The sequence below is a fragment of the Vombatus ursinus genome, unplaced genomic scaffold (assembly GCF_900497805.2).
Source record: "Vombatus ursinus unplaced genomic scaffold, bare-nosed wombat genome assembly UNPS02014804.1, whole genome shotgun sequence".
Classification (NCBI taxonomy): domain Eukaryota; kingdom Metazoa; phylum Chordata; class Mammalia; order Diprotodontia; family Vombatidae; genus Vombatus; species Vombatus ursinus.
In genome coordinates this window covers 11,950,417-11,977,591 of record NW_020954582.1, presented here as the reverse complement: position 1 = coordinate 11,977,591, position 27,175 = coordinate 11,950,417, and the positions used below count along the sequence as shown (strand labels likewise).

The 27,175-nt window shown below is 43.3% G+C and overlaps 1 protein-coding gene across 15 annotated transcripts in view; it reads left to right on the top strand.

The window, feature by feature from the left end:
• Window positions 1–27,175, top strand: part of SGIP1 (SH3 domain GRB2 like endophilin interacting protein 1) — a 237,108-nt gene that overhangs the window by 147,119 nt on the left and 62,814 nt on the right. For 7 of the 15 annotated variants that reach the window (XM_027874136.1, XM_027874134.1, XM_027874132.1 and 4 more), the window contains 6 exons: window positions 5,484–5,495; window positions 10,801–10,825; window positions 11,713–11,764; window positions 14,923–15,008; window positions 20,437–20,529; window positions 26,481–26,555. In XM_027874136.1, the coding sequence (XP_027729937.1) occupies window positions 5,484–5,495; window positions 10,801–10,825; window positions 11,713–11,764; window positions 14,923–15,008; window positions 20,437–20,529; window positions 26,481–26,555 (343 nt within the window). Of the gene's footprint in view, window positions 1–5,449; window positions 5,496–10,800; window positions 10,826–11,712; window positions 11,765–14,922; window positions 15,009–20,436; window positions 20,530–26,480; window positions 26,556–27,175 lie in introns of all 15 variants that reach the window. The other 8 variants (XM_027874126.1, XM_027874129.1, XM_027874127.1 and 5 more) reach the window with 2 other exon arrangements.

Here is a 27,175-nt window from a genome sequence, read left to right as displayed (position 1 = left end):
AGATGTATGTAAGGAACACACATTTAAATAAAACAACTGTGGACCAGAAGAGGGCCTAATTATTGCATGTAAAGAAGGAGGAAGGTGCTTACTAAGCTATTTGCCAACTCTGTGCTACTGATTGAAATGGGTTGAGCTATCACAGCCTCACTAAGTTGAGTAATGGGGGCAATCTTGCCATAGTTTTTCCTCCAGTCACAGGCAACTTAACCAATGTGCACTTTGGGCACGAAGATATTTATTCATTCGTTCAACAAGTATTCATTAAGTGCCTACTATATGCAAGGCCCTATTCTAGGTGCTATAGAAAGACAAGTCAGCCAATTAGAATTTATTAGGCACCTACTATGTGGCCAGACATTTTACTAAGTGCCGGATATACAAAGAAAAGCAACAAATAAAAGTAAAAACAGCCCATACCCTCAATAAGTTGACATTCAAGCCCACCTACCACTTCATAGAATTACAAAATAATAGAATTTGAGAGTTGGAAGGGCCCTCAGTAACCATTTGGTCCAACTCATACACAAAAGGAAATCCCACTGTAACATGCACAGCGAATGGTCCTCTAGCCTCTGCATGAAGACTCCCAAGTCCTCCACTGCCACTGAAGACAGCTCATTCTTGGTGCATCTCTCCTTGGGGGGAAGTTTTTCTTGGCCTCAAGCCTAAATTAGCCTCTTTACAAATTCCACCTATTGCTTGTTTCTGCCCAGTCAGAAGAAGCCTAATCCTTGTTCCCATGAGAGCTCTTCAAATGTTTGAAGACAGTGATTATGACTTCCCCAACTCTACTCTTCTCCAGACTAAACATCTCTGGTCCTCTCAGCTTATGGCAGCTTCCACTTAGTCTGATTAACGAGCACATATATACCTATAGACATACACATATACATATGTATATATGTGTATATGTATACATATATACACATATATGGATATGTGTTGTGTGTATGTTATATGTGTGTGTGTGTGTGTGTGTATATATATATATATATTATATATATATATATATGTATGCCTGGTTATAAGCCACTAGCTTCATGGCATATTTATAAAGATAACTGAAGATCTAGTGGAAAGCCCTGTGATAGTAAGTGATAGGAAATTTCTGGACTGGGCAGGCAGAAAGGATTCATCTGCCTCTACACTGGGGAGAAAAGCATCCATTTCTCCTGTCAGTAACATGGGACTTGGGCTGCTCAGAGGAACCTCTAAAGGCAGGCAGAGCCCATAAGGAGGAGGAAATCACTGGGCATCGCAGATACCCTGGAGGCCCATTGGAGAGTAAGTGAGAATCGATTGTGCGTTGCCTGAAGAATAACATTAGAGTAGACCTTGTGTTGTGACTGTTCGACATTTTTATGGAAATCACCAATGGTCTCTTGGATTCATTCTTAACCACTTAACTTTGTATTAGACTACTGGAGTTGGTTAGCTTCAAATTTGGACAGAACTTTCTGAAATAATGGGTTTGGTTTTGTCTCTTGGAGAGGTTCTCCTACTTTAAAGTATTTCCCTTGTCCCCAGAGCCAGGCTCAGAGCGAGACCTCTTTTCATACTTTTATTTTTATGTGCCCTTGAGGAAAGTGTATTTTCCTTTTTTAAGGTAGCTAGGTGGCACAGTGGAGAGAGCCCCAGGCTTGGAGTTAGAAAGACCTGAGTTCAAATCCAGCCTTAGACATTGACTAGCTATGTGACCCTGAGCAAGTCACTTTTCCCTGTTTGCCTCAGTTTCCTCATCTGTAAAATGAACTAGAGAAGGAAATGGCAAACCACTCCAGGATCTTTGTCAAGAAAACCCCAGATGGAGTCACAAGGACTCAGAAATGACTGAAATGACTGAAGAACTACAACAAATTATTTTCCTTTATCCTTCTTCTTGTTTCACAACTTGATCAAGTTTTCAAGTTCCCTTGTCAATGATTACTGGGGCTTTGATGAAATTTAACAGGAGTAAATGTAAATTCACTCACAGGCTCAAAAGGTCAACTTCCCAAGTGAAGGCTAGAAGAAATTAGTCTTGATATCCATTCATATGAAAAAGATAGGGGGAATATTAGAAAATGGCAAGCTCAATATGAGCCTACATTGTTATATGGCAGCCAAGAAAGCTAATGCCATCTAAGGTGGCATCAAAGAAGGCAAAGTATCCAGATATAAGAAGGTAGGGACAGCCCCACTGTCAGCTGCCCTGCTCAGCCTGCTTCTGGACTATTCAGTCCAGTTCAGACCACTAAATTCTTGGAAGGACTTTGGCAGAAGCATATATGGAGAATGGCAACTGAGATGATGAAGGGCCTCAAATTCATGTCATGAAAGGATCAGTTAGTGACATTTGGGATGTTTAACCAGAAGAATAGAAGACTCAGGGTAGATATGATACCTGTCCTTAACTATCTAAAGGCATGTCATGTGAGAGGGAGGGAGGAAGAGAGAGAGAGAGAGAGAGAGAGAGAGAGAGAGAGAGAGAGAGAGAGAGAATAGACCAGAAACAATGGAGGAAAGTTGCAAAGAAGCAAATTGTGGCTTGATGTTGGGGAAAGCTTCCTAATCATGAGAGCAACCCCAAACTGGGCTTTGGGAGGTGCTGAGATCCCTGTCACTGGAGGTCTTTGAGCAAAGGTCAGATGAACACTTGTTGGGACTGTTCTCCCAAGAGGAGATTCTTGTCTGACTCTTCATAACCCCATTTGGGGTCTTCTTGGCAAAGATACTGGAGCAGTTTGCCATTTCCTTCTCCAGCTCATTTTACAGATGAGGAAACTGAGGCAAGTAAGTGAAGACTTGCTCGGGGTCTCATAGCTAGTAAGAGTCTGAAGCTGAATTTGAACTCAGGAAGATGAGTCTTCCTCACTCTAGGTCTTGCACTCTATCCACTGCAACACCACTTAGCTACCCTTCTTATGCTTACAAGGTTATATAATTTGGATGCATAGTACTATATATAGGAATCATTTCAGGAACAAGCATTTGGTAATTGCTCACTATGTGCTGGGCACAGTAACAGGAGCTAGGAAAAGAGTGATAAAAGTGGACCAGTCCCTGCCCTTAAGGTGCTTATATACAAAATAAATACATGGTAATATGGAGTTAGAGGGAAAGCTCTCATAGCTTGGGAAGCAGGAAAGCTAGAATATAGATACATAACTGAACCTGTGGCAGCTGATGAGATTGCCAAGAGTACAGAGAGAGAAGGAGAAGACAACCAAGGACAGTGCCCTGTGAGACACTCACAGTGGGTAGATGTGACCTGGAGGAATATACAGTGAAGGGAGGCTGAGAATGAGTAGTCAGGCAGCAAGAGGAAAGCCAAGGAGGACAATATCACAAAGACTTAGGAAAGAGTGAGGATCCAGGAGGAGATGGTGATCAACAGTGTTGAAGGCTGCTGAGAGTTAGATCAGGATGAGGACTGAGAAAAAGCTGTTTGAGATGGAAGTTAAGAGATAATTGTTAATGGGAGAGGGCAGCATCAATTGAATTATGAGGTTGAAAGTGAGACTGCAGAGGGTTTAGAAGCAAGTAAAAGGATTAGATTTCGCAGTTAAGAGATCATTGATAACTTTGGAGAGAGTGGTTTTGTTGAATAATGAGGCTGGAAGTCAGATGGCAGAAGGTTTAGAAGAGAGTGAAAGAAGGAGAAATGGATGCACCTCATGTAGAAGACTTTCTGAAGTTTATCTGATAAATGGAAGAGGATACAGTAGATAGTGGGGATGATTGGATGGAGTGAGGAGAAGATGGGAGAGAAGGGGATCAAGGGTACGTGTAGAAGAGTCTTAAAAAACAATTTTAAACTCTTTCTAAAAGTATAAAAAATAATTTCTAATGAGTTTAATCTAAAACAAGATCGTAGTTGCAAAACAAGTAAGCTCCTTGAGGGCAGAGACTGTTTTTCATTTATGTCTTTGTATTCCCATCACCTTGCAGAAAGCCTTGCATGTAGTAGATGGCTATTAAATGCATGTGGAATTGGAAGAAGTGGTACAAAAGTGCTATTGACTCAACATTCCTGGGCTCTCTCAGGCTTCAGGATTTCTCTAGATAGTCACAACTGCTATTTGTAACCTACCTTTGGATGAGACCGGCTCCTCTTGGGGTATAACAGCCCCTGTGTCACCCCATACTATTAAGCTCCCCCGCCCAACGTGGCTCATCCTTTCTCGAGTAGGTGACAGGAGGCCTCTAACCAGCCAGTCCTTCCCATCTCTTGTCTTCCTCTTGCTCCAATCACTTGACAAACTGAGCCTTGGAGAGAGAGAGAAAGAGGGATAGACTGTGGGAGAGAGCCCCAGACCAGAGCAGAGGAGGAGTTACAGGAAGAAATGCCACCAGCCTAGCATAGGCAAGCACCCCCCATTCACCAGGTGCAGAGGAGTGAGCTGCGCCAGTTACCACCATCATCAGAGTTTACTCAAAAACCCAAGCTCTCATAGATACTAGAAAAGAAGATGCAGAGATTCTTAGCTTCCATTTTGTTTAAGGTCTGCTCTCAGATTCCTCCCTGGAAGAGTGGGAAGTTTATTTTTTTTAATAACTGCACATGCTATGAGTCTGGGAGACTAAAGGATACTTAGGACCATGGGATTTTACATTTAAAGCTGGAAGAATTTTGATTATCTAGCCCCAGCCACTTTATAGAAAAAGGAGGCCCAGAAGGGGAAAGCAGCGAGCCTAAGGGACCGAAGCCAATCGACTCCGAATTCTAGTCCCTCCTCTGACAGATCCTGGCCGTGTGACCCCAGGCAAATCACTTACTTCTCATGCAACTTTCTAAGGCAGAGAAGGGGCTGGCCTGTGTTGGCAGAGGGAGTTTCCCCACCTGGGAGTTCTCTATCCCAATGACATCACAGATTCAGTCCCTAGCCTTTCTGCTGCATCATGCTTCTGGCCTCTCCTGACTTCTCCACCACACTCAAGAACCTTCCTATACTCACAATGATGTGAAAAGTTGGCTTAGATTAGTAGCTTCCAGTCCTTCAAATCTCCTCTCATCTAGCTTCTTACTGGAGCCCCAGGTAAGGAGAGCCGTTAGGGATCTGCCCCAGGCCACCAGGCGGCCTCAGAGTCCCACAGTGGGTGTTGGAAATAGCTGGGCTTAGCGGCTAGTTAGCATCAGCATCAGCAGAAGTCTCTGAGGCCATCCAACAAGATAGCATCCGCCTTGGTCCTCACTCCTCAGCAGGACCCTCAGTACCCTCTGCCCCTCTAGTTGGCGGACAGAGGAAGAGCTCTTCCCAAAGCCTCCGCTGAAGGAGAGGGCCCGTGCCATCTATCTCTTCATTTCTCAGCTGGCTGTACACCTGGGAACTTCTCCATTAAGCCCCAAGTTGGGACAGTTCTTGTGGGAGAGGGAGGGATCTATTCAGCGGGGATCTGCTCGGGTAACTGTGTGAAAACTTGATGCTGCCCCAGTCTGTTTACTGTTCTGTCACTCTCTGACCAGGTATCTGTTCTCTCTTCCTTTTTGCTGATCACAGAGGCGAAGCCCGGTAAGAATTCTCACATTTTTTATCTTCACGTGGGTCATCAAAGCTTCCTGCGAAGGCATGGGGGGGGAGGCTTGTTAGCCTTTAAGTGGGTCAAAGAGAGGGTACCCAAGGCTCCTGGGGAGGGGTTAGCCCTCTCAGATACAGCTGCGTCCTCTAAGGGCTCCTTACTGAATATGGCCCCGAGTACTTCCTAATATCCCGGACCTTTTCCAGGATAGATGATGCTTCTTATCTCATCCCCTACTTGGGAACTCCAGCCATTAGGAGATATGTCAGGGGAACAAATATGTGTAGTATGTGTGTGTGTGTGTGTGTGTGTGTGTGTGTGTGTGTGTGTGTGTATGATGTGGTGTGGTATAGGGCTGGATGAAGGGTAGGGGAGAACAGTCAAGATGACAATAAGGAAATTATCCCTTTTCATGATAAAAATTGTTTGTCAGAACATGAGAATATAACCTGAGAATATAACCTTGGAATATAGCCTATGCAGGTCTATGTATAGGAATATATGAATATGACTTTTTTTAAGTCAGGAATATGACTTATTTTTAAAAAAATAAGATTTTTTTAAGGGAGAGTACACTCCCAAAGTCATAGGATAGGAAAGAATGGACCTCACGGGTCATCTAGACCAACCCCCTCATTTTACAGAAGAGGAAATTAGGGCCCAGAGAGGTTAAGTGATTTGTCCAAGGTCACAGGAATAGGAAGTAGCAAGTGTGCTTTGAATTCAGAGACTCTCACCCCAGCCTATCTCTCCAATGTTTATGATTGCATTCTGACAGTCAAATCTCATTAATGTGTCTGAAGCACAACCTAACAGAAATCAGGACCTGGGAGGACATGATAAATTCTTCTCATCATGAACAGACAGAAACGTCTTTGTTTAGTTCCAAATGACTCCAATCAATCTGTTGATTACTCTAAGGATGCAGAGAGCTTCTCACGAAAACCATATTCAATCTATGTCAATCAGTTAGTGGATATTTCTTAGAAATAGGCGCTACTCCTCCTGCATAGTTAGTAGTCTCACATTTAAACCTCATAGTTGTCCTAAGCCCAGCACCGTATGTTCTATTACTCAGGGACTGGTTAGCCAAACTGGGAATTATCTTAGCCCAACATTTCAATGAAATTAGACAATTGAAAGCAGCCCTTTGAGGGGAGGGGGGAAGATCTCAATTCCAAATTAAGTGACAATCAAAATCTCAAGAAGCATTGTCTCCTGTGGAGAGGAGGGGATAAAAGGCCAATTGACTGACTGCAAACTGGATTTTTTAGAATGTGATTTGATAAAATTCCATTTGTATGCACATGCCTAGACACACAACCCCAACTAGCTAGTGGCCCTTTCAATACCTTGCCGTGCGCCTCTCCCTCCCAAATACATTCAAGCATCGTTCAACAGTTGACTTACAGAAGAACCCATTTTTCGTGGGGATTCAAAGATCTAAAGTCGGAAGGAAGGCATCACAGGCCATTTAGACCAACCCCCTTATTTTATAAACAAGGAAACTGAAACCCAAGAAGGCTATGACTTGCCCAAGGTCGCACTGGTACAGAGTGTCAGAGGTAGAATTTGAACTTTCTGCTTCTGTAACTTGCTTTTCTAAAGGTAAATTAGGATGTACATCATTGGAACCTCAGAGCTTTTCCCCAAAATGCATGTTCTTTATGTCACCTGAACTTCTAACCAGTGAAATGTTCTCCTATATGGGTCCTATGTTGCATATCCATAAATGGAGTTTAAGAATGAGAGAACTACAGAGTAGAAAGAGACCTTAGAATTTACCTGGCCTAGGCCCAACCCCAAAGCAAAAGCCCATCTACAAAATGCCCCCAAAATCTCACTGCCCCAACTCCACACCAACCTTCTGTGACTGGGAGCCCCCCGCCTGTCAAAGCAGCCCAAGCATTTTGTGAGCAGTTGAAATTGGAAACGTTTATTTATTTTGAACCAAAAATATGTTTCTCAGTATTCTCCCCCACCCCCACCCCACTAACTTGGGTTGAGAAGAACTCATGAGAACCCTTCAAATACTTGAAAAGGGGTGTCATGTGCCCCCCAACTCTTTACTTCTCCAGGCTAAATATTCTTAGTTCCTTCATCAAATCCTCAATCTGAGCAGAGCAGAGTAGCAGCACCCTCCCTGCGTCTCAGTCCTGAGTGCTCCATTTCCGTGCAGACTAGGATTGCGTTGGCTTTGGGAGAGGCATATCTGACATCTAAGTTAGGTTGAACAGGAACTAAAACCTCCAGATGTTTGTTCACATGAACTACTTTCTAGAGTTTAGATGGAGACCCCCAGCACCTTATACAATGGGTAGGACATGGTGTGTGCTTAGCAAATGTGCTGATTGAATTTAATAGAACTAGACCAGGGTCTTTTTTCCCCCATTGCTTTTATTTATTTATTGTTCAACAACAAATGCTTATTATATGAATTCTGAAAACTAGGGATGGAAAAAATCTCAATAGGAATTTTAGATTTGGGGTAGTTTCATGGATACTGTGATTTGAAAAAAGAAAAGCAGATTATGTTTAAAAAGAAAAGTAAAAAAGTGTGCATTGGATGAAGCAAAGGGAACTTTTTCAGCTTGAAAAAGAGAAGTCTTCAAACAATAACTTAACAAGCATTTATTAAGTGCCTACACTATGCCAGGCTTAGGGGACACACAATAGTTGTCTTCAAGTGATAAGGAAGGGTAGGGGTGATTCAAAAGGTCAGATTTTAGCTTGATGTCAAGAACTTCTTACCAATAGAAGCTGTCCACAAGAGGAATGGTCTGCTTTGGGAGGCAGTAGGTTCTCCATGACTGAAGGTCTTTGAATACAGGTTGGATGGCTTGCATCGGGCTTGATATAGAAGCAACTGGGCTCTTTTCAAGCATGGATTAAACCAGATATGACTTCAGAGGTTTCTTTCAACTCTGAGAGGCTAGGATTCCATGACAGGAGTCCTAACCCCACTGATGTAGAGGAGTTATTGTTTGCCCCACTATTCTGATGGGCTGCTGTATGTCCTTTGACAGCCCATTAACCATATGATACACCTGCTTGGGAGTAGAAAATGAGAAAGTTGTTCTTTCAGGCTATGGATACAATTAAAAAGCTCTGCTCCCCTGACAACAGTCTTCATTTCTCTTAGTCAACGGCAATCCTCTGGTCTGCACCAGTCATAAGCCTGTCTGGGTTTGGCTTGTCAGAGGAGAAATGGGCTCAGGGCTCTAGAATGACAAAAAATGGCAGAAAAAATCCAGAAGGCTGGTTTGAATGCATGGATTTAATGTTCCCCCTTCTAGGAATAAGACTCATTTATAGGAACTTAAAGCAAGATTTTTATGGATTCTGTTAAAATCAAATTGCTTGCTCCATCCCATCTTGAAGCAATATGGTACCCACTGTCTAAATCCCATCTTAGAAATCAGGAAGGAAGGGGGATTCCTCATAGGAAGAATCCTGTCAATGCTTTGTTTTTATAATAATGTCCTGTATTAGTGATACAAGTAATTTTTCTGGATGGCTGCACCAAAGGATACAGTAATAAGTTCCCAAGAGATCATGGATACACAGCTCCTAATTACTATGAGGGAGACTCTCAGGCTAAGTTGTGAGAGAGGAAAACATTTTTTATTCTCTTCTGCCTAACATTCCTAGTACATTCTTCCTTCCTTGGGAATCCCACAGTCTATCCCCCAGGATTCAACTATCCTTATGTTGTCTCCCACCAGTTCAAGGCAGTGATGCCCCCACCACTCACACACACACACACACACACACACACACACACACACACACACACCCCAAGCCTACCTTTCCATTCTCTACCAATCAAAATGTATCAGTCCAAAGTCTCATTTTCTCATGGCCTTGCTAAGGGACTAACCAATTTCTTCTGCTCAATAAACCCAAACTTAGGTGTTAATGGCTGACAGTGACTTAATGACTTAGTCTTACCTCCAAAGGGACTCCTGAAGACAACGCTTCAACCAAAATCATTGTTTTCTTACTGTTATTATTTCCAGTGTTGAGGCAAACAAGTCAAGAGAGGCAGATAGTTCGGAGCTGAGGAGACTTCTCAGACAGCCCCTCAGATAGAAGGCTAGACAGTTCTCTGCCCATAAATGACTAGCTCTGAGAATTCCGTTTAGTTCAGCAAGCCCTTATTAAGCATCTGCTATCACTGTGCTATGTGCCAAAGACACAAACACAAAAATCAAAACAGTCCTTGCCCTCAGGGCACTTACATTCTACTGGGATGAAACAATCTGACTAAGAAATACAAAACTTTTTTCTAAATATAGGAAGGAAAGAACAGTAGCAACTGAGAAAAGGGATAAGAGCAGGGATAATCTCACGGACTTGACCCCCGAGCTGAACAATGAAGGGAGGTAGGGATTCCAGGAAGTGCCAGGGAGGAGGGAGAGTATTCCAGGCCTGGGGCGCCCACCACCTGTGTGATGGATTACCCCCTGGGAAACAGCTAGTGAACTGGTTTGGCTGAAATGAAAAGAGGGGCTCAGTATGCCCACTATGTAAATGAGAATGTAGCTTCGGGGCATGCCTCTGCTTCTCCCTTCCCGTTTCCACCTGTACTTGTATGGGCAGTCTTCCTAGTCCATACAGCTGTTAGCGTCTTAAGGGATGCACCCAGTCTGTGTGAGATTACTCAAAGTCAAGCAGGATCCTTCATCTAGACCAGAGTTTTCAAATATTGAAAGCACTGGAGGGGGAAGGGGTGTCCTGTTGATCCAATTTTTGTTTTCTTAGGAATTGGAAGATTTTTTTGATGGAAATGATTTATGATCTTGTGTCCAGCAATCATTGATGATTGGTTAAATGATCAAAGCTAGTCTAAGTGCCAATCCCACCCAGATAACAGATTTCTTTGGCTCAAAAATCTTTGACTTGCCTTTCTTTTCTTTTTTTCTTGTTTTCTTTCCTTCCTTGCTTCCTTCTTCCCCCCCCCTTATTTCCTTCTTTCTCCTCCTCTCTTTTCTCCCTTCTTCTTTTTCTTCCTTCTTCCCTTCTCCCCCTCTTTTCTTTCCCTTCCTTTCTTCCTCCTCTCTTTTTTTAGCTAACTGTATTCTCTTTGGTTTCAATATAAAACAGATTTCTGTGTGTGCATGTGAGCTTATGGTCCTGCTGTGTAATCCTCAATTTGAGCTCAGTTTCAAGTGAAGCCCATTTTCCCCTCTTTGCCTTTGCTTCTTTGCCCAGCTTAATTGAAATGACAGAAATGTGCATATTATGCCAAATATTATATGTGGTCCTAATCCTTATAGTATCTGTTTCTAATTCTAGGGTGCAATTAAAAGGAACTTATCCAGTAAGTATGGTTCAGATTCCAGATCTAGAGGACATCCCGTCCAGGAAATATCTTCCTGAAAGAGAGTCCTGTGTGTGTGTGTGTGTGTGTGTGTTAATCTAGACTCAGGCTCCATTTCTGAAGCCTGCCTAGAACTCAATTCTCTTCCTTTACAGCAGAGAAAACTCAATGATGCCAGGAAACTCCTGTGGGCTCTGTGTTACCCATATCTAAATTCTCCCAACCAATGTGTCTTGGCATTTTTGCCGGTGCTGATGCTTTGGGCAGCCTGCTTCCCCACTGGCCCAGTTCCATGGACATTTAGTTTCTGAATTAGGTGAAACAGACCTCACGATAGGAAAAGGGATGGGGGAGAACAGAAATGAACAGATCTTATACTTTTGTATTGGCAAGGCCAGTTAACCAGAGCAATGAAATGGGACACAGGCTCTGGTAGAATTACCTTAGAGTGATAGGTACAGGCTGGATCACACAAAATGATTGAGTATATTCTCCAGTTTCTGGTTTTCTTGGCACCTCAGCAAAGGAAGGGCAACAGTAAGCATCCTTTATATTCTGGCTTAGCAGCTCCTTAAGGTGAACAATTATTGAGCAAACTCATCTGCTAAACCCCTGACAAAGAGTAGTCTTTTCATTGTGGGCTGAATATGGCAGTTTAGCAGCCAATAAAATCTGATTCAATCCAGACAAAGGAATGTAACATACATGAGTGGACCAAAGGTGCTCTCAGACCTGGGCGATTGCATGATAAGTGTTTGAATGTAGAGTGATTTTGTATGTATCCAGTTGGAGCTCAAACTTGCACGTGTATCTAAATGTAGCTCATGTAGAAAGCCCCAGTAGAAGGAGATAGAATGACTCTAAATCTATGTTGTCCTGTGCCACAGGTGAAGAGGTAGCAAGACCCCGACGCTCAACACCCACACCAGAGCTTATAAGGTGCGTATGAGACTCATTAAGCTTTGTGCAAAATCAGGAGTGTAGGTTACCAATTAACAACTCCTTTCTGATCTGAATTGTACCCACAACTACCTGTTAATAAGAGGTCTGGCTGCAGATGAGTCTGTAAAATAACCCCATTTCTCCTAAGTGCTGTTGCAGGGAGCCCTGCTGGGAAGGGTTAGGTCATTCTCAACTGGAAGCTGCAATTACTTCCTCCCTGTTCCGTCTTGTGGGAGGTTTTCCTCAGTGCGTGAGTCACTGATTAGAAAAGACATTTATGTTGCCCGCAGAGTGATAGGTGTTGGATTTGGACCTTGGTTCAAATCCTGGCTCTACTCTTCAGGGGCAGGGAGGTGACTTGGATGGCCACAGACATCCCTTCCAGCCACAGGTCTGGGATTCAGAGTCACTGAACATCTCTGAGCCCCAGTTTCTACATCTGTAAAATAAAAGGGTTGGGCCAGATGACCTGAAAGGTTCCCTCTGGATTGAGACCTATGGTCATTGGAGCCATAACTAGTAATTTCAGGACCATGAGCAGAAAGTAAGACTCATATCTAGGACCAGCGGCATGAATCCCACTTTGTCATTCATCAGGAGAAAAGGACAAGTAATGAAGAAAAAATTCAAGTAAGTGGGAAATGAGGGTAGGGTGGTGAGATGAGTCACTGTGGTGCCCACTGAGATAGGGTATGCACGAGTTTGGCATCTTTTAGATTTCTGCACCCAGGGAAAACCTCTGGTTAGTTTGTCCTAGGTACAGCCCAAGTCATGTGCTTTGTAACAGGTGTGTGCTGGATATCAGGCGTGTGTGTTACAACACGCATGTGTTCTGGTCAGGAAGATAGTTAAATATTTATGGTTCCTAAATAGGACCAGGTCCTCCCTAGAATCTTCTCTGCTCAAGAAGGTATTAGTATTACGTGGGAAGAGAGAGACGCCTAAAGATAGCACGCTTCCTTATGCTTAATCAGACAGATTGGACAGCAAAGACGAGTTGTAATCATTGGGTCCTAGTTTCAGAGCTGGATGGGGCCTGAGAGATCACATGGTCCACATGCGTTGATTATCTTACTCTGTGCCAAGTACTAGGGATATAAAGACCATGAAAAAGAAGGCCCTGGCCTCAAGAAGTTTATCCTTGAATGTGGGAAACAACATGTAACTAATTAGGTAGGTACAAGACATGGACAGCGTGATGGAAGGCCGTCTCAGAGCGAAGGTTTACAAGAGCTTCATTTTGTAAAACAGGAAACAGACCCCGCCAGAAGAAGGGAAATGAATTGTCCAAGGTCACAATGCTAACGAAGACTGGAGCTGGGATTCGAACCCAGGTCTTCTGATTTCAAATCCAGGGTTCTTTCCACTACCACTTCACTGTTAGCTCTATTGGAAATTTTTGTTTTAAGTCTAGGATGCTGACTGTCCTCTCATTCATCCTCTAAATTGCCCAGTGAGTTTGATAAGCATAGGGCTGTTGTTAAAACCAATTTAGTCCTCTGTGAAGATGCTTTGAGATTGTGCAACTCTTCTTGACCCTATTTGGGGTTTTCTTGGCAGAGATACTGGAGTGGTTTGCCATTCTCTTCCCCAGCTTGTTTTACAGATGAGGAAACTGAGGCAAACAGGGTGAAATGACTTGCTCAGGGTCACACAGCTAGTAAGTGTCTGAGGCCAGATTTGAGCTCAGGGAGATGAATCTTCCTGACTCCAGGTGCAGTTCTCTGTGCACTATGGCGCCCCCTAGCGGCCCATATACGTTCCCAATATCAGTTTTCAACTTAACAAGCATTTATTAAAGCTTCTACTCTGTGCCGGACGCTGGAGATTCAAAGACAAAAACAACAGTTCCTGCCTTCAAGGAGCTTACATTCTGCTGCATTATTATGCTCTACAGTATTGCTATTTCATCTGGTTGTGTAGAATCATGATGCCCAAAAATAATTGACTTTCCTCCGATTTATTTCTCTGTCGTCAGCATGGCTCGGGTCTATTCAGCACCCTCAGATTTCTTGTTCTGCAGGTAGAGCTGGGATTCTGCAATCCCATTTGTTTGGCCAGACCCAGAGCTTTAACTCCACATGACACACATGTAATCCAAGAATTTACTAAGCTTTCATTTAGATACAGCCTTAAAGAGTCTGTGTGAATCATTAAGACACGAGGGGAAAGGGATGGCGTAGGGCTCTTTTCCCCACGTGTAGCTGAGGGATCAGATTAGATCCTGAAGAGTTAGCTTTACCAAATCCTCTTCCTGCTATTCAGCCCACACAACACTTAGCTGGTTCCTTGGTGTCTCACGTAAGGCAGGGCACCAGGTGTCTCAGTCTTAGGCAAGAGTATGGAAGTCAACAATGGTCAGTCAATATGGCATGGTAGACAGCATGTTGGACGTGGTATCAGGAGGACTGGAATTTGAATTCTGTCTCAGACACTTAATGATAGCTAGCATTTATATGGGCCTTTAAGGTTTCTAAAGTGCTTTATAAATATTAGCTCATTTTGTCTTCACAACTCTGGCCCCATTTTATAGATGAGACCACCAGTCATATGCTTTGGGCAAGTTGTTTACTTCTCTCAGCCTCAGTAGCCTCCTCTGTAGAATGAGATGATTGGATTCAATGGCTTCTAAGGTTCCTTCTAGTCCTAATCTATGATCCACTTTATTGTGCACAGGGCAGGGATGCAAAGAATGGCAAAAAACTGTCCCAGCCATCAAGAAGTCACAATCAAATGTAAATGACCCTGTACACACAGGCTAGAAACAGAGAAGATGGAAGGCCTGGGGCAGGGGAGAAGGCAGAGGGGAGGTAGGCAGATGCTGTGCTCAGGGTATGGAATAACAGAGAGAAAAAGTACTCCTGCCCTCAAGGATCTTCCATTCTCCCCAGGGTAGATGAAGCCCAACACATAAACAGATATATATTTTCATGGTAATGAGGAGGAGGAGGAGGAGGAGATTTTTGAAAACTTAAGAGAATCAGGACAAGTACACTTATAGATGCATGTGCATACATATACATACACACACAATGCCTACCTCACCAAAATAAATATTTCAAAAGCTATGTGACAATCAAGTATTTGTCAATTCACTACCCGGGGTATTAACATTGTCATCTTTTCTGCATTTGCCTTGAATGTGTGTGATCTAGCAAAAAACCTCCAGATGACCCAATGGCACTGGCCCCGCTCTTTGGTCCTCCATTGGAATCGGCATTTGAAGGGCAGAAATCCGAAGGTAGGAAGCCCCCTGTCTGCCCCCCCACAGAGGTGCCCAATACCAGAATTCCTATAAGCCTAATGTGTCTTTGCATCTCTAGCACCTAGCATGGTGCCTGGCACAAAGTAGGTGCTTAATAAATGCTTATTGGCTTACTGGCTAACTCATGGAAAGGAGAGGCATTAATGAAAACTAGATTAAAACCTTTCCTCCCACCCACCCCCATATTAAAAGTCAAAGGTTTGCTACCAGAAGTAGCCACCATCCATGATAGGGCCCTGGAAATATCATGATGAACTCATGGAGTCAGTTGCCTAAAAAACATGACTGACCAGTGAGTCAGAGTGACATCATCTGGGATGTCCTGGGTGACAGGGGCAAGAACATGGACCCACTCCCCTTTCCCTTTTTCATGTTCTTTGAGGTGTGGGTGCTCTCAGGTTCATGAATTTCTATTCCATCACAATATGAGAAGCAGCACCAGTCAATAAACATTTATTAAGCACCTACTGTGTACCAGACCCTGTGCTAAGCGATGAGAATACAAAGAGGCAAAAGAGTGGCTGCCTCAAGGAGCTTGCAATCTAAAGGAGGAGAGCATGCAAACAGCCTCATAGGAACAAGCTATAGACAGGATCAAATGGGAACAACAGAGGAAAGGCACTAGAATTTGGGTGGGGGTGGGAAAGGCTCTCTAAAAGAAGATAGGTTGGTGTAGTGGATAGCCTGGACTTGGCATCGGGAAGATTTGGTTTTCATTCTCTCTTCAGACACTTCCTAGCTATGTGGCCCTAGGCAGATCATTTCACTTCACTGTGAAATGAAAGGCCTCAGTTTCCCCATCTGTAAAATAAAGACGTTACACTCAGTAACACCCAGGACCCCTTCCAGGCCTGGATCTATCATCCTGTGACATCCGTAGAGGCCATTTGTTGGTTGGCTCACGACCAGTATCACTGACAGGCTGAAAAACCAGCAATTACTCATTCATAGCTGGCCATCTGAGAAATAGAACATTTCAGGAAGAAATGAGCTTATGAGTTTTGACCGTTCTGCTGGGCTTGTGTAGAGATTAAGCATGGCAAGGTTGAATTTTATCTGGGCTTAAATAACTTAACTTAGTCCTGACTGAGACAATATACACTTTGTTCTCAAGGGACAAGCTCTGCTCCCCAAGTCTATATTTCTGCCAATGCCTAGAGCCGCTGGGAGGAGAGATAGGCTGGATTCTCAGAACATTCCATTTGGCTCAGCTGAGCTGTGGGCCATCCATACGATGAAACCCACGGGACCATTAGATGGAGGCAGGAGGGAGACAAGTGCAGAACATATTAGACCTGGGAGGCTGAAGGTATTGGCATGCTTAGCTATGGAAATACGGATATTAATTTCACTGAAGGTTCCTTTAGAGACTTACATGTTAAATGGTGTGGTTTTTTGTATACTGTTGATGTGGGGGACAGAGCAGGGGACTCACTGAGCCACATCTGACTTTTTGTGGCTGGAACAGTTTCATTTCAAAAAATGGGATTTGACTGGCCATGTTTCCACATAATAATTAGTTAAAATGGAATTCTGTTGTGTCTGCGTCTTTGTTAGACAGATGAAGACCTCAAAAGTCATATAAAAATATAAAATTTCATCTTAAAAACAAAATTAGGAGCTGGAGATTACAAAGCCAAAGCCAAAACAATCCTTGCCTCCCAAGCAACTTTCTGCTGAGGGGATGTGGGTAGGGACTGGACTTCCATTGTTAGAGGGAATTCCCGGTTCAAGAAACTTTCTCTTCCAGTGCAGATCAGCACCCTCTCTAATGACTTGGAGTTGACTAGAGCCCTAAGAAGTGAAATGACTTGCCCAGAGTCACACAGCCAGTGTCAGAGGGAAGTCTTGAACCCAGATCTTCTATCTACACAGAGGATGCAATTCCCTGCCCTTCCCCCCCAAAATATGAATCTAGGTGGTGGGATGATGATAATCAGGATATAATTATAAAGCTAAAAAGGCTTTCTAACATAGAACATGTTTCACTTCAAATCCAGAAGGCCTGAATTCTAATTCTGCGTTACACATTGACTATAGTTTATGATTTTGTTTAAGCCTTTCTCTGCTTAATTTCCTCATCTATAGTTGGGGATGACACCTTCCTCCCTGTGTTGGTATGAGGATCAAGAGAGATGATAGTGGTAATATGCTTTGCACATTTTAAAGTGCTATACACTTGCTAACTCTTATTATTAGTATTTATTAGTGTTGCTATTATTGAAGGCCTGCACAGAGAGAGGCGATATGATATAGAGGATGGAGCACAGGACCTGGAGTCAGAAAAAACCTGGGCCACTTACTGGTTGTGTGATCCTGGGCAAGGGGCTTAACTCCTTGGGGCCTCAGTTTATCATTATTATTATTGTTACTATTAATAATAATAAATAATTTAATTAATTTATTAAGTAATTTAATAATAATGTTCATAATAACATTATTATTAATAGCTAACATTTATATAGTGCTTCAAGGTTTGTAAAGTGCTTTATAGATATTATTTTATTACATCCTCATAACAACCATGGGTGCTATTATTATTCCCATTTTACAGAAGACAAAACTGAAGCTGAGAAAGGTGATGTTGACTTGCCCAGGGTCACACAGCTAGTGAATGTCTGAGGCAGGATTCAAACTCAGGTCTTCCTGACTCTAAGTCCTATACTCTGTCCACCCTGCCACCTCATTGTCTCCTTGAAAATGAGAGAGTAAAATTAAAGTGACTTCTGAGATCCCTTCTAGTTCCGGATCTGTTTAGTTAGATATGATAGACCTCTGGAGAAAAATTGAATGGAGATAGAAAGGAATATGCCTTTTTCTCAGTGGTACGTGGCACCAGTACAAAAGCTGACCATGTATAAGGGCATAAAAACCTCATAACCATATGCAGAAAGGCAGGAATATTAAATACATCCTTTTCAGATCACAATCCAATAAAAATTACATTTAATAAAGGACCATGGAAAGATAGGTTAAAAATTAATTGGAAACCAGCTCCAGATTTATGATCCTATGAGTGCCAGACTCAGGAAGAGCTGAGTTCAAATCCCAGTTTGGATGTTTCTTAGCTTTGTGAGCCATAGATGGACAAGTACCTTCATTTCTCAACCTCTTCAGCTGTAACATGACACCTATAGCATTCCCCCTCACTGACTTGTTGTGAGGCTCGAATGAGATCGTGTATGTAAAGTGCTGTAGTGACAAGAACATTTATTAAGCACTGACTGTGTACCAGAGGCTGTGCTGGGTCTTGAGGAGATAAAGACAAAAATAGAAGGATGGTGCCTGCTTCCTAAGGGCTCATATTCCACGATACTTCACAGGCTAGGGAGAGAGTCTGGCTGCCCCTCCCTGGTCTCTGTCACCCATAAAAGTTTTGCTTCCGGGTTCAGCCTTGGCATTGTGTGCACCCACAAAGCCCCTCCCTCCCTTCTCCTTGCCTTCTGCCCTGCCCCTTTTCCCTTGCCGCCTTTATTTATGACCTGACCGAAAGAACAGAGAGCAGTAATAAAGAAATCATCGTTCCAATTTCTTTGAAATTGAACCAAGTGGGAAGAGAAATAAGATGCCGAGTCTATTGAATACCCTTCTAGTCTGGTGTCAGATTGCCTCTGGCCCTGCTTATTCTTGGGCCCCTCGTCACAGGCTTGTTTTTCATGACTTACGACCTGGGACATTTACCAAGTATTTTCAGCTTCAAGCTTGGGGTGAAGAAAAAAATCTTGATGAAATGAACAAAGGCCTTCCCTGGTTCAAAGCCCTTTGAAAACGCCGAGCTAAACATCGGTGTGTTATAGCATGTTATTATCAATAATAATCACTGATATTTACATTTACATAGTGTTTAAAGTTTGCGGTGTTTCACCCTTCAGTGTCTGCTCATCTCTTCCTTACAACTACCCCATGAGGAAGGCATTACAGCTATTAGTATCCCTATTGTGCAGATGAGGAAACTGAGGCTCAGAGAGATTAAAATGACTTGCCCAAGAGCACACAGCTTACCACTGCAAGTATCAAAAGGAAAATTTGAACCCAAGTCTTCCTGACTTCAAGTTCAACAATCTGTCCACAACTTCACTCCCCACCACTTGCCGCCATTTTCACAGACAAGGAAGTGGCACCCCACACAGCTATTAGCACTTGCCTTTTCAACCAGCAGCAGAAACTTCATCATTGACAAATGGCAAGTCTCACCGGGAATGTGCCCTGAGATGATTATTTGGGAGGAAAAGATTGTAAGTTCTTTAAAACAGCTCAAGTATTATAGGAATGCTAGCTGCCATTAGAATCACCATCATTTGTATTATTATGGGGCAGCTAGATGATGCACTGGATAGAGCTCTGGGCTTGGAGTCAGGAAGATCTGAGTTCAAATCCAGCCTCAGACTCTGACAGAGAGCAGTAATAAAGAGGTGGCACTGGCTGTGTGACCCTGGGCAAGTCACTTTTCCCTGTTTGCCTCAGTTTCCTCATCTGTAAAATGAGCTGGAGAAGGAAATGGCAAACCCCTCCAGTATCTTTGTCAAGAAAACTCCAAATGAGGTCATGAAGATTTGGACATGACTGAAACAACCCAGCAACAATGACTATTATTATTGGTGGTGGTGGTAGTAGTAGTAATAGTGGTAGTAGTAGTAATAGAAGTAGTAGTAGTAGTAGTAGTAGAGGCATACACAAAGAGAAGCAATATCATATAAAGGACAGAGCACAGGATCTGGAATTAGGGTTACATACACATTCATAGTCTTTTAAAATAGTAGTGATAGACTGAACTTTTTCAAGTTAATTAGTTGACCCTGGGGAGAAAATAATACTCAACTGAAAAAAAATTATGATATTGTGCTATGAGAAATGATGAGCAAGGGGACTTCAGGAAAACCTGGGAAGACTTATATGAACCGATGCTGAATAAAATGAGCAGAACCAGGAGAACGTTGTACACAGTAACAGCCACGTTGTGCGATGACTGACTTTGATAGACTTAGCTCTTCTCAGCGATGCAAGGATCTAAGACAACTCCAAAAGACTCACGATGGAAAATGCTACCCACATCCAGAGAAAGAACTATGGAGTCTGAATGCAGATTGAAGCATACTCTTTGCTCTCATTTTCTTTTGTTGTTCTGTTTTATTGCTTCATTCTCATGGTTCCTCCCATTAATTCTAATTCTTCTATACATCATGACTAATATGAAAATATGCTTAATATGAATGTATAAGTAGAGCCTATATCAGATTGCATGCCGTCTTGGGGGAGGGGGGAAGGAGAGAGAGGGGAGAAAATTTAAACCTCAAAATCTTAGAGAAGTGAATATTGAAAACTAAAAATAAATTATTTTTTAAAAAAAGGAAAAAAATATGGAAATTCTTAGTGTTGGTTGTAATTTTTCATTCTGTGTCCTCAGTTCCTTTAGATCAGCCTGAGATATGGGGTTCTGTCCAACCAATGAATCCAAGCCTCGAGTCTCCAAAGTTAACAAGACCTTTTCCCACTGGAAGTAAGTTAAGCATCTGGTTTGTCTGGAAAAATGTGACTCATTTTATATTGTCTGCCCAGAGAACTGGAAAGCTGCCAGAAACTCTGAGCTCCTTACTGATGCTGCCTTAATATTAAGGAATCTATGTAATGTTTAAGGTATGCTTTAGCTTAATGGGGCCTACAGCAAGGAAAAGAAGATTTCCTCACTCCTGGCCAGCCCTCCAGCCAGGGAAGGGGAATCCACTGACTTCAGGGCGTCTCCAGGCTATGCCCCAGGATGACAATGCCTCACAATAAGACCTTCCCCTATGGAGCACAGAGCTAGAGAGAGCCTCAGTTTTCTTGGTATAGAGAAGTCCCAGGTGAGGAAACACCCTCTTCCACTGCAGGTCTGCACTTTTTGTACAGCTTAGAATCATAGCGTGGCCTAGAGCACTCAGATTCAATGACATGCCTAGGATCACACAATGCCAGAGTCAGACTTGAACCCAGAGCTTTCGACCTTCTCTGCTATGCCCCAGAGAGCACAGACAGTACAATAACTCTGTCCTGACCCAGTGACTGAAGCTTCAGGTGCTGGGCAAGATGCACAAGACTTGTAGATTCACCAAAGGAAGAATCACAGAATTTTAGATTTGCAAAGAGTTCAAAGTCCACTCAGCCCGACCTGTGGTCAAACAAGAATCCTCTCTATGATGCACCCAAGGGGTAAACCGGCCTTGGCTCAAAGATGGCCTTCTGTGAGGCCAAGCCCATGACCTCCAAGGATGCCCATTCCAATTAGCTGGGCTACAAGCACCTATGAAGGGCCCAGCCTTTTCCAAGTGTCATGGTAGGTATTGGGGCTACAAAGCCAAAAAAAAGTCCCTGCTTTCAAGACTTTGGGGATGGTTCTAATTAGGAAATTTTTCCTTATGTGAACTCTAACTCTGCTTCTTTTCATCAAATCAGAAGGAGTAGTATCCCTACACACACACACACACACACACACACACACACACACACACACACCCAGCCTCATTCCACTCCTCTAGGGGACATGGTGTTCAACATCTTTGATCTTTACAATCACATTGCAGGTAGAGTCCAGAATTCTTGCCAGTATACTAGCAATCTCAAAATCTAACCAGCTGCTCCAACAGAACTGAAACTAGGAAGACAAGGAGGCACTGAGCAGAGGTCAGAATCCTCAGGAAATGGAACAGCTCCTCAGTAGCTTACTGGAAATCGGTCTAGAGATTTCCTCACCTCCCACCTCTCTGTCTTTGCACAGGCTGTGCCCCATGCTTGAAATCTTCTCCCTTCTCATTTCTGCCTCCCAGAATCCCTGGCTTCCTTCAAAACCCAGCCCAATGCCAGCTCCTGAATGAGGTCTTTCCTGATCCAACCTCCCCACACACACATATACCCCAAGATGTTTGTGCTCTCTTTTTAAAAATTAGCTGTATTTACTTAGCTACATGATGGTATATGTCCCCTAATTTCCTGCAAGACTGAACTTCAGTGCCATCTTCTATAAATGGTCTTTACTGGTGTCCCCAGCACCAATAGTCCCCACTAGAAATTACTTTGAATTAATTTTGTGCATAACCTGTATTCACTTACCTGTATGCATTTTTTTCCTCCCCAGTAGAATATAAGCTCCCTGAGGTCAAGGACTATTTTGTTTTTGTCTTTGTACCCTCAGCACCTATCTCAGTGCCTTGCACAAAGTTGATACTTTTTAAATGTTTGTTGAGTTTAATTACATTGAAGAGAAAGGTTTCCATGATATTGGGGAGAATGGAGAGCTAGGCTGGCCTGAAAGATGGGGCTCCATGACACCTCAGCCACCCCTACCATGCTCATGGCAGCTCTAATTACCTCATATTCCACCCATGTTCCAAGCAAAGGTGACAAGTTGAAAGCCCAGAAAACCCCCCTGGACTGCAGGTTCTTTTCCTGTGAGATGATGAGGTTGAACTCGATAGTCTTCGAGGTCATCTTCAGCTCTAAATTTTATCAGCACTTACAGCAGTACCCAGCACATAGTAGGTGCATCATAAATGTTTGCTGGAGCCATCATCCCCAAGCTGAAGTTAGGTTTGTCACTGGGAGAAAGTGAAGAGCCACACCATGGAAGGTCGATGGAGCCCTCCCATCCTCTCTTCTCCTTTGTCTGAGCCTGCCTGAAATAATGGAAAAGGAGGGAGGAGAGAAAACCATGGACAAGAGTCCAGAGGGGAAGGAACAACTGGGAGCATACTTCAAATCAATCAGCTTTTATTAGGCACTTGCTGTGTGCCAGCCACTGTGCTCAGTGCTTGCTGACTGACTGACAAACTTCAACCAGTCTGGGAGCTACTCAAAGACCTTGTGGGTGGATTCTAATGCTTGTTTCAGTTTATAGTGTATACCAGTTCTATATTTAGAAAGTGTCCATGCCGATCAGCAGGATATGAGGGAAAGTGGGTGATGTGAGGGCTCTCCTTTGTGGTCTCCAACCACTCATACTTTGGGTTTTGAATTAGAGCCAGGTGAGTTGGAGCAGTCAACACCTCTTCCTGCTGCTCTTCCAGAATGACCCTGGTTCCCTTGTCCACCTGCAAATACCTAAGTAACATGGAGAAGCAGACCTCCCAGCCTGGGCTCTCCAAGGGCACTCCCTGAAGAGCACCAGCCCCTGACAGCATCCTTAGGGCTCTGCAACAGGATTCCACTTCCTAGGGAACATGGGCGATCCATGAACAGGCATTTATTAAGCACCTGCTGTGTACAAGGCACTGCCCTTGGTACTAAGGATTCAAAGACAGTCCGTCCATAAGGACCTTGCAGTCTAGCCAGGGGAAGACAACATGTGTGTCTATCAATCAATCATCTGTCCTACATACCTACATATCTATCATCTGTCTATCCATCCATCCATCCATCTACCTATCTATGTATCTGCCTACCTACCTATATCTATCCATCCATCTTTCTATCTACCTATTTATCCATCCATCTATCTATCAGGCTGTCTAGTGCCTTCCCTTTGTTAATTACTTCCCATTTGTCCTATATATAGCTTGATGTGTGTGTGTGTGTATATATATACATATATATATACATATATATCATATGTTTGCCATCATGTTGTCTCTTACCTCTTAGATTATACAATTCTTGTTGGCAGAGACTTTTGCCTCTTTTTACATCCTCACAGCTTAACAAAGTGCCTGGCACATAGTGGGTGTTCAATAAATGTTAATAGGGGCAGCTAAATGGTGCAGTGGATAGAGCACCAGCCCTGAAATCAGGAAGACCTGAGTTCAAATCTGGCCTCAGACTAAACACTTGCTAGCTGTGTGACCCTGGGCAAGTCACTTAACCCCAATTGCCTAAAATATAAATAAATAAATAAGTGTTAGTAGATCAATTGATTATTTATATATATGTATGCATACATATATACAAAATAGATTGTTGTATCAAATAAGATGAAAAAATCAGATTTAAAGATTACCCAGGAGCTGAGGAAGATATACTGTTACAAAAATAATCCATTTTTCCCATCTTTTAAAAATTAAAGATAATCTGGAAGAAGCCACTAACAGCTAGAGAAACAGGAAAGCCTTCATGTAGAAAGCAGTGCCTGACCTGAGTCTTGAACAAAACAAGGAGTTCTGAGAAGTCAAGGTGAGGACGGAAGGCACACCAGGCACAAGGAACAGCCAGTGAAGGGACACGGAGAGGAAGGATGGCATGCCATACATGAGAAACAGACCTGTTTGGCTGAACTACAGAATACATAATTGAAGGGGAGGGAATTCAACTCAATAAGCATTTATTTTCTTTTTTTCTTCCTCTTTTTTTTTTGCTAGACAATGGGGTTAAGTGACTTGCCCAAGGTCACACAGCTACTAAGTGTTATGTGTCTGTGGCCGGATTTGAACTCAGGTCCTCCTGAATCCAGGGCCGGTGCTCTATACACTGCACCACCTAGCCTCCCCTCAATAAGCATTTATGAAGCACTATGTGCCAGGCACTGTGCGAAGTGCTGGGGATACAAAAAGGGGCAAAAGGCAGTCCCTGCCCCCATGGAGCTTACAATCTAATGGAAAATATATAAAAAGGGGAAAAGGTAGCTTTGAGCTTTGGTTGTGAAGGGCAAACTAGGAAGCCCTGTCCTGAGTCAGTCAGTGACCAAAGCAAGGCATAAGAGACTTATAGGAAGGGAAAAAAGCAGCTAAATCATCCATGGCAGCAGAAGAGTACCCATTTCACCCAGCTCAGAACAGTGTCTCATATTGTGCCTCACTCAGGAGGGAGTAGACCACAAACAAGCATTTTGGTAAAGACATCTCCTGAACTTTGGGATACCTTGAGAGGTTATTCTGAGCCTTTTGAGTCTGCCAAATATGGTGGGGGAGCAGGGATGAGGGGGAAGGTTTCATCACAAGAGAGTAGGTGTGAGGTATTTGGTTTGACCTAAAAGAGGGCATTTCCATGTTGAACAGTACTTTTCTTTTTTGATGGGCCAGGGCATGGAGGGTCATACCTGCCTGTGGAAGGGGAGTCATCTGATATTTTTTTGAATGTCAGCGATTGACTGGATGACTCAAATGTCCACTCAAGGACCAGGTTGGGCCTTACTAGGTTGAGATCATTTTCCTTCTGCTTATGTATCCAGCCTTAGCTGAATATCATGGGGATCTACTCTTTCAGCTGCACAGATACCTCATCCACCATAGCCTGAAATCCCTCCATACCTTCAATGGTTTTCTGAGTTACCATGGCCAAAACCAACTCCTTCCCTGGTAGCCATTCTCCATTCTCTTAGCATTTAGCTGGGCTGGTTCACAAGTAGCAAGACAGGCCCTCCATCACCAGGCTCTTTCCTTTTAGCCTTCCTTGCTTGGCAGAAATTTGCAGAGCCTTTGAGAGTGCAGGATCACCCCCCACACCACAATGGGGCATCAGAGGGGAATGTCAGTGACTATATGTAACATGGGAAGTTATAAGGATCTTCCAATTTACATCATAAATCAATGGAGTGTTTGACAGGCTCCTTCCTATGCAACCTTTTCTCCATCTTCTAGGAATATCTCCTCTGGTTAGTGAGTCCCTAGCCTGGACCATTTCAGGAGGTGCCCAAGCTCCTCCTGGCTCACTCCTAGATCCTCTCTTGACTGTCTGGACTTTTCTACCCTGACCCCAGAAGCCCCCAGACCTTTATTAGTTTCCACTTTCCAGCTTCATTTTATGTATGGCCTTCCCTATTAGAATGTAAGCCCCTTGAGGGGAGGGACTGTTCCTTTTGTGTGTAATCATATTCTCAGTGCTTAGAGCAATGCCTGGCTCATAGTAAGCACATCATAAATGCTTTATCTGTCTGTCTACCCTCTCTTCTCCATCCATTTTTCTTTTTAATAGTTAAATTAAAACTTGCTCTTAGAGCTACCCATCACAGGAAAGGACAGCCTTAGAAGATAGTAGATTCCCCCACTACCAGAGGTCTTCAAGCAAAGGTATGGTGGTCACTAGCCACGTACGTTGTGGTGAGCATTCTTCTGGGGAGATAAGTTGAACTAGATGGCCCTTCTAATTCTGAGTCTGGGTTTAACCCAGCCGTGGAAAGTCCATGAGAAAACAAATGTGGAATAGGGCCTTTGCCAGTCACTCACCTACCAAAATGTGGTTCCTGGGGCCATCAGGGATCCAAGACCATCTGCAATTTTCTTTGGCATTTGTGCACCCGACACTTTCCACTGACCTAATGTTGGCAGCGCTGATCTGGGAGGAAACAGACAAGGTCAACGTTCTGAGCCTTCCCGTGTGAAAGAATTCAGTGTTCTACCTTGAAACACTTACATTCGGGAACATCAGCTTCTTCTCTATCTCTTCAAGGGCAAGAACGGGCTGGACATAAACCCACTTTTTGAGACAAAGTATACTGGTTTCCTGGTGCAGACGCTGCTCATTAACGGCCTTCGTCTTCTCTCTTCACAGCACCTCCACCTTTGCCTCCTAAAAACGTACCAGCAACCCCACCCCGAACCGGCTCTCCTTTGACAGTGGGACCAGGTAAATTAAAAAGAGATATTTCTCATTTGAGAGTAGAGAGTAATTGAGAGCATTGACTCTTTAAGAAATAAGCCTATGTTTTCTGGGTGTGTCGGAATGTCTGGGGTTTGACAAGGATGAATGTGTATACATTTGGTTCAGTTCCATTATGTGTTTTGTCAATATGGAATTGTACTTTATGCTTGGCATTTCCTTTCTGCAGGAAATTGTATCTGCTTAAAAAAATTAACGTTCTCCCTTTTCTTTCTGTTTTTGTTATCATTGAGCCATTTGAAAGAGAGAAGGGATGCTTTCTCTGATAATACTCGAGAAAAATCTTTGTCCAAAGAAAGGGAGGGGGGAGCATGTTTTAATTTGGTGCCCAGTTTCCTTTGTTTTCATGTCAGTATTTTAAAATTTCATGAGGTCTCCTAAGACCCAGACTTTGTTTTCGTTTTTCAAAAGCCAGTGAGATTGGTAGCAGACTTAAACCCGTCATGTGCAGATGGAGGTGGGATGTGCTCTGGGGATGGCTGAGCTCTCATGAAATGTGCATGGTAAAAGATTTTTTTTCTCCACTAGTTTTTGAAACAATTATATCTCAAAGCCAGCAGATCAGAGGCGGCTGAACCATGACCAAG